Source organism: Meles meles, chromosome 1 (assembly GCF_922984935.1).
Source record: "Meles meles chromosome 1, mMelMel3.1 paternal haplotype, whole genome shotgun sequence".
In the NCBI taxonomy this organism is placed as follows: Eukaryota; Metazoa; Chordata; class Mammalia; order Carnivora; family Mustelidae; genus Meles; species Meles meles.
The window spans coordinates 155,238,527-155,246,265 of NC_060066.1; the positions used below are offsets into that span (position 1 = coordinate 155,238,527).

A 7,739-nucleotide genomic window follows, 5' to 3' on the forward strand; every position below is an offset into this window, starting at 1 on the left:
GAGATTGATTATGACTCTAAGAGGACTCTTCTTAGCTGTCCCTTTTTCTGGTTCTTTTGGTAACTTAGTTGGCCTATGATTTAACAAGAGCTACTAGCTTCCTCTTAATTGCTCACCACCAAAATCTTCATTGTTTTGAGAGCACTCTAGGGCTTTATCTGTCTCACACTGTTCATATGGCCCACCTCTCTCCCCCTGGCCATTCTCTGAGTCTCTATTCCATACCTGGGTGTGGGACAGTATCTGCCTTTTCCCAAAATGACATTATTCCTTTATGATCAGCACACTGGGTAGAGGTGGTAGCTTGCTGGCATTGAACCTCTAGTCTACTAGAGGGTGATTATGTCCTCTGTCTTTTTTGTTACACATTAAGTACAACCTCTGCCCAGTGATTAATAACTGGCAGAAATTGGAGCCCCCAAACCCTTGGCTGTGCTTGTTTAGAATTTAGGCTCAGAAACATGGAGCTTGGGATTATGAGAAATGTTAGCGACCTGCCCATCCACTGTGAGTTTTGTGGGGATGGGTTGTGTGTGGGGGGGTGAGGGACATCTTCTTGGTTACACCTGCCAAGACTGGAGCTTTTGTCATGCTGACTGGTACAAGGGAAGAAGGTAACAGGTAAAGGCTCAAGTGTAATAGATTCTTACTGTTCTTACTCAGATTTTGTATATTTTCTTGATTATAGGTTTCTTATTTTTCTCTGTGACCTTGGGATAATCTTTAGAGAATCTAATACTTATTACATACCATTTTCATCAATTATGACTCTTTTTCTAGAGAGCTGGTCCATGGAAAACTTCATGCAACCAATCTGGAAATGACAAATAACAATTATTTTAAATTCCCCCTAAAATGTATGCTCAATCAGACAGCAGTAGGAAAATAAAACAAAACAAAACATCAAAAAGTTCTATCTTTAGTATACGTGCTTCTGTAATTTTAGCATGTGCCAAATTGCCTGTCTATTCTGGCTGTATCACTGACCATGCCAGGATGCTTTGTCCTTAATCAACACTGATGAAAACTGTACCATATTACTAAGAGATACAAGTAAAGATCATTTAATCAACTTAATTGTCAGACTATCTGAGAAACAAGTTGACGGTTTGAGGGGGTGGGGGGTTGGGTGAGCCTGCTGGTGGGTATTAAGGAGGGCACATATTGCATGAAGCACTGGGTGTGATGCATAAATAATAAATCTTGGAACATTGAAAAAATAAAATTAAATTTTAAACAAAGACTGATGGATCTTGGAGCATATCCAAATTTTCCTTTTGAATGGGCATTTATCCATTTATTCACTCTACAACCTAAGTTGAGTGTTGGTGGGTGAGTAAGAATTATTCAGAGAAAGCTTGGGGTTTTGGGGGTATAGTGGAGAAGAACAAAAATCATGACTCTCCAGAGAGAAAGTGGCTAAGAGACCATATGGATTTAAGGAATTGCAAGAAGCTTCTTATGGTTGGATCATAAGCTGAGGTGAAATATAACAAGATATTTGACTATAGATTTAAGAATGGATGGAGCAGGACAGGAATTTATGTCAGGCTCAGCAGTTTCAATTAGGCAGAAAAGTGGTATTGTGCCACAGGTAAGAGAAGTTAGATTGGGGTCCATTAAAAACAAAACAAAACAAAACAAACAAAAAAAACTGCTTGGGTCACCCTTCCCTTTTATTGGAATTGAGCTTCTGCTCTTCCTCAAGAAACATTCTTGGCCAGAACTTGTATGAAGTGCAACATGGTATTTCTGAGAGTGATAAAAAAATACCTGCAGCAGAGCTGGGGGGCATGAATGGATCCCAGGGTGTCCTTTATTCCCCTGGCATCATAAAAACTGGTGAATTATTACTAATGCAGGGAGAACCTGGCATCTAAATCATAGGTGAAACTGCATAACTGGAACCTATCAAAGAAATGGCATTGTCAAAACCACTACAGCTCTATTACGCTGTCCACTCTAGCTGGGTCACACACACAATTGGATTAGTAACAGCTCTAAGCTAGCTGAGTTAAAACTGGATAGAACCAAAACAGATTCATAAGGCTTTGGGTCTTTTGATTATGACAGAAAACCACCCTGGGGACAAGATGATATCCACAGTTTATATTCCACTGGGTTGTTTATTGACAGACTAAAGGGGATTCAGAAAATTGTTTATTCATGTTTAATTTGGGGAATTGTTCCCTTGGCCCTTAACTCTCACAGTTGCATTTACATAATTACAATTACAACATAGTTATTTCTAATAATTTTAAGCAAGTGAAAGATGTTTTTCCTCAGTGCCCATGTCAAGCACATAATTGGGGCTCAGTAGATATATCTTGACTTGTTTGGAAATGAAGGATGTGAGTGAATCACAATCCTTCTCATGGTCCTTCTTTTAAATAGAGCCTGGAACATGTTCTGTCACATGAAAAGACCCAGCAGTGATTATTTTTTAATCTTATTGAAGCCCTTTGAGTTTTGGCTCCCATTCTATAGCTGACATGTTCTTCAAAAGAGTAAACTCCTAATACACAATTACCTAGTCATTTTTTCTGCTCCTCATCTTCTTAGAGTTGGTAATTCACCTCTAGAAACTAGGGTGATATCCTTAATCTCACACTGCCCAAGATGAATTTATGTTTCTTAATAAACAAGAAGGTTAAATGATTCTTTTAGAAACAATTGTGAAACAAAGAATATCTGAAATTCCCTTCTATAATATGGAATAGAATGAATATACCCAAATTTTAGAAGACTAGATAAAATGGTGCTTCTGTATAGAAAAAAAAAAAGCAATTTCTATAGGCGTTCTTTAACACTTCAAAAGATTTTAAAGCTTTTAAACTGTACTTTTGTTTTAAAAATAATTTAGTGTTTAGAAAGTTAAATTAAGAACAAAATTAAATTTATATATAGTCTAATTTTTCAGTCTTCCTTAACTTGAGATACTTCTTAACAATCCTTTTTCTATATTATTTTTAAGTGAGATTGTATCTTTTTTCTCAACACTATTTTTGCATTTCATATTATTAAATAATATTAAAATATTTTTTATAGTTTCAAGGTTTTATTTAAATTCCATTTAACATACAGTCTAATATTAGTTTCAGGTGTAGAATTTAGTGATTTATCACTTATGTAGGACACTCAGTGCTCATCACAAGTGCACTCTAAATCCCATCACACATTTCACCTATTCTCCTGACCACCTCCCCTCCAGCAAACTTCAGTTTGTTCTCTATAGTTAAGTGTCTATATTATGGTTTTACTCTGGGTTTTTTTCTCCTATGTTCACCTGTTTTATTTCTTAAATTCCACAAATGAGTGAGATCATATAGTATTTGTCTTTCTCTGACTGATTTATTTCACTTAGCATAATGCATTCTAGTTCCATCCATATCCCTGTAAATGGCAAGATTTCATTCTTTTTTAAGCTAATATTATATTATATCATATATATATAGTTTTATTTTTTGATGAACATTAATTTAATTTTTAATTTTTAAAAATTTTTTTATAAACATATAATGTATTATTAGCCCCAGGGGTACAGGTCTGTGAATTGCCAGGTTTACACACTTCACAGCACTCACTATACCCTCCCCAATGTCCATAACCCCACCACCTTCTCCCTACCCCTCTCCTCCACCCCTCAGTTTGTTTTGTGACATTAAGAGTCGCTTATGGTTTGTCTCCCTCCTGATCCCATCTTGTTCCATTTATTCTTTTCCTACCCCTCAAGCCCCACACGTTGCATCTCCACTTCCTCATATCAGGGAAATCATATGATAGTTGTCTTTCTCTGACTGACTTATTTCGCTCAGCATAATACCCTCCAGTTCCATCCACGTCGTCATGAATAGCAAGATTTCATTTCCTTTGATGGCTGCATAGTATTCCACTGTGTATATATATACCACTTCTTTATCCATTCATCTGTTGATGGACATCTAGGTTCTTTCCATAGTTTGGCTATTGTAAACATTGCTGCTATAAACATTCGGGTGCACATGCCCCTTTGGATCACTATGTTTGTATCTTTAGGATAAATACCCAGTAGTGCAATTGCTTGGTCATAGGGTAGCTCTATTTTCAACTTTTTGAGGAACCTCCATGCTGTTTTCCAGAGTGGTTGCACCAGCTTGCATTCCCACCAACAGTGGAGGAGGGTTCCCCTTTCTCCGCATCCTTGCAAGCATCTGTCATTTCCTGACTTGTTAATTTTAGCCATTCTGACTGGTGTGAGGTGATATCTCATTGTGGTATTGATTTGTATTTCCCTGATGCCGAGTGACGTGGAGCACTTTTTCATGTGTCTGTTGACCATCTGGATGTCTTCTTTGCAGAAATGTCTGTTCATGTCCTCTGCCCATTTCTTGATTGATTATTTGTTCTTTGGGTGTTGCGTTTGCTAAGTTCTTTATAGATTTTGGATACTAGCCCTTTATCTGATATATCATTTGCAAATATCTTCTCCCGTTCTGCCAGTTGTATTTTGGTTTTGTTGACTGTTGACTTTGCTGTGCAAATGCTTTTGATCTTGATGAAGTCCCAATAGCTCATTTTTGCCCTGGATTCCCTTGCCTTTGCCAATGTTCCTAGGAAGATGTTGTTGTGGCTGAGGTCGAAGAGGTTGCTGCCTGCATTCTCCTCAAGGATTTTGATGGATTCCTTTCTCACATTGAGGTCCTTCATCCATTTTTAGTCTGTTTTCATGTGTGCTGTAAAGAAATGGTCCCATTTCATTTTTCTGCATGTGGCTGTCCAATTTTCCCAGCACCATTTATTGAAGAGGCTGTCTTTTTCCCATTGGACATTCTTTCCTGCTTTGTTGAAGCTTAGTTGACCATAGAGTTGAGGGTCTATTCCTGGGATCTCTATTCTGTTCCATTGATCTATGTGTCTATTTTTGTGCCAATACCATACTGTCTTGATGATGACACCTTTGTAATAGTGCTTGAAGTCCGGAATTGTGATGCCACCAACTTTGGCGTTCTTTTTCAATATTCCTTTGGCTATTCAACGTCTTTTCTGGTTCCATATAAATTTTAGGATTATTTGTTCCATTCTTTGAAAAAAAAATGGATGGGATTTTGATAAGGATTGCATTAAATGTAGATTGTTTTAGGTAGCATAGACATTTTCACAATATTTGAGCATGGAACGTTTTTCCAATTCTTTGTGTCTTCCTCAGTTTCTTTCATGAGTACTTTATAGTTTTCTGAGTATAGATTCTTAGTCTCTTTGGTTAGGTTAATTCCTAGGTATCTTATAGTTTTGGGTGGAATTGTAAATGGGATTGACTCCTTAATTTCTCTTTCTTCTGTCATGTTGTCGGTGTAAAGAAACACAACTGATTTCTGTGCATTGATTTTATATCCTGACACTTTACTGAATTCCTGTACAAGTTCTAGCAGATTTGAAGTGGAGTCTTTTCGGTTTTCCACATATAGTATCATATCATCTGCAAAGAGTGATAGTTTGACTTCTTCTTTGCTGATTTGGATGCCTTTAATTTCCTTTTGTTGTCTGATTGCTGAAGCTAGGACTTCTAGTACTATGTTGAATAGCAGTGTTGATAATGGACATCCCTGCCGTGTTCCTGACCTTAATGGAAAAGCTTTCAGTTTTTCTGCATTGAGAATGATATTTGCGGTGGGTTTTTCATAGATGGCTTTGATAATATTGAGGTATGTGCCCTCTATCCCTACACTTTGAAGAGTTTTGATTAGGAAGGGATGCCGTAGTTTGTCAAATGCTTTTTCAGCATCTATTGAGAGTGTCATATGGTTCTTGTTCTTTCTTTTATTAATGTATTGTATCACATTGATTGATTTGCGGATGTTGAACCAACCTTGTAGCCCAGGAATAAATCCCATTTGGTTGTGGTGAATAATCCTTTAAATGTACTGTTGGATCCTATTGGCTAGTATTTTGGTGAGAATTTTCGCATCTGTGTTCATCAAGGCTATTTGTCTGTAATTCTCTTTATTGACGGGATCCTTGTCTGGTTTTGGGATCCAGGTGATGCTGGCCTCATAAAATGAGTTTGGAAGTTTTCCTTCCATTTCTATTTTTTGGAACAGCTTCAGGGGAATAGAATAAATTAATTCTTCTTTAAATGTTTGGTAGAATTCCCCTGGGAAGCTGTCTGGCCCTGGGCTTTTGTTTGTTTGGAGATTTTTTTTTTTTTTTTGCACAAAATTAATGTTTATTCCACCTTTGTGTCATATTCCTGGATCCTTCACCAATGTTACATGAGGAAAAAAACAAAAGCAAAACAAATGAAAAACTGAAATCAGAATCACTAATGTTATCAAGTAGGGAAACAAATAAATTAAAATCTGGCAGCCATCAACAAGAGTACAGCAAAGACAATACTGTAAAAAGAAACAAAGAAAATTGCTAGAAAACTGTATGCATCATACTCTTTAAACCAGCAAAATATGCTCCTGCATACAATGGAACACAAATTTTTTTTTCCTGTAAGGTATAGAAACGCAAGTTCTTTTCTGAATATTGTGCATAGGTAAAATGTGTTTGTAATGGTAATTCTATTAAGCTATTACAGAGTGGGCCAGGAACACACTTATGGATTCTGGGGATGATGTGTACTGTAATTCTTTGATTGGGATAGTGGACACTCTAGCCAAAATTAAAAAAAAAATATGAACACAGAAGTACAAGACAAAGGTGAATGAGACTTCTCTTATATCTTAGCAACATTTTGATGGAAATCAAATTTAAATGCAGTCCACTCTGCTTTTGAAGAGGCTTTAGTTCAGCTCCCAAATCTTGATTGCTTGACGCAGTCTCCTATGAGAATACTCAGAAGGTGTCTTCTTAGACAACAAACGTATTTTTAGTGGTGGAGCCACTCTTAGTAGCTGTGTCTGCATGGGACTGATAACCAATCACTATCTTTGGAGGAAGTCCTAACCTTTCCTTGTATACCCTCCCTATATGTGTAACAGCCTCTCTGTTTTCACATTCAGTAGTCCATATTGCTATCTTATCACATTTAGCTCTAACTTTAACAACAGCTCCACATACATCATCACTGTAGTCATCAAAAGATTCTCCAATAAGGCACAGCAGTGTCTCTAGCCAAAAGCGATCCAGGTCACTTCATCTCTGCTGCTTGTTTAATGTAATTAGCCATCGTCCTCCTCGTTTGTTTTTCTCATCTTCCCACATAGGCTCAATACCATCCTTAAAAAGTGAGTAGTCACAGCCAGGCATTAAATTACTAGACAACTGGATGTGGTTGTACAGAGCCCAAAAGTCTTCAACAGTATCAAACTTAGAGATCAGCCGAAGGTTTGCTTGCCAAGTTTTGCTTTTATCATTTTTAAAAAACCAGAGTGCCCATCTGTTCTGTAAAGGATGTTTAATATAGTGTTCTGGGTTAGCAACCTCCTGATTAGATTCTGTTTTCTCTTCTTCCGTAGGCGGGGGATTAGGAGTAGGGGTGGTTTCCGGTTCCACAGTCGCCATCTTAGATCGATCTGCATGTTTGGAGATTTTTGATGACTGTTTCAATCTCCTTACTGGTTATGGGTCTGTTCAGGTTTTCTACTTCTTCCTGGTTCAGTTGTGGTAGTTTATATTTCTCTAGGAATGCATCCATTTCTTCCAGATTATCAAATTTGTTGGAGTAGAGTTGATCATAATTTGTTCTTATAATTGTATTTCTTTGGTATTGGTTGTGATCTCTCCTCTTTCTTTCATGATTTTCTTTATTTGGG

General features: G+C 37.1%; 1 protein-coding gene across 1 annotated transcript; it reads right to left on the reverse strand.

The window, feature by feature from the left end:
* Positions 1–6,813: 6,813 nt before the first annotated feature.
* On the reverse strand, positions 6,814–7,494 carry LOC123951785 (eukaryotic translation initiation factor 4E-like). The gene is given in 1 exon segment (XM_046020824.1): positions 6,814–7,494. A coding segment is annotated over 1 exon segment (654 nt). The 5' UTR covers positions 7,489–7,494; the 3' UTR covers positions 6,814–6,834.
* Between the last annotated feature and the right edge of the window lie 245 nt (positions 7,495–7,739).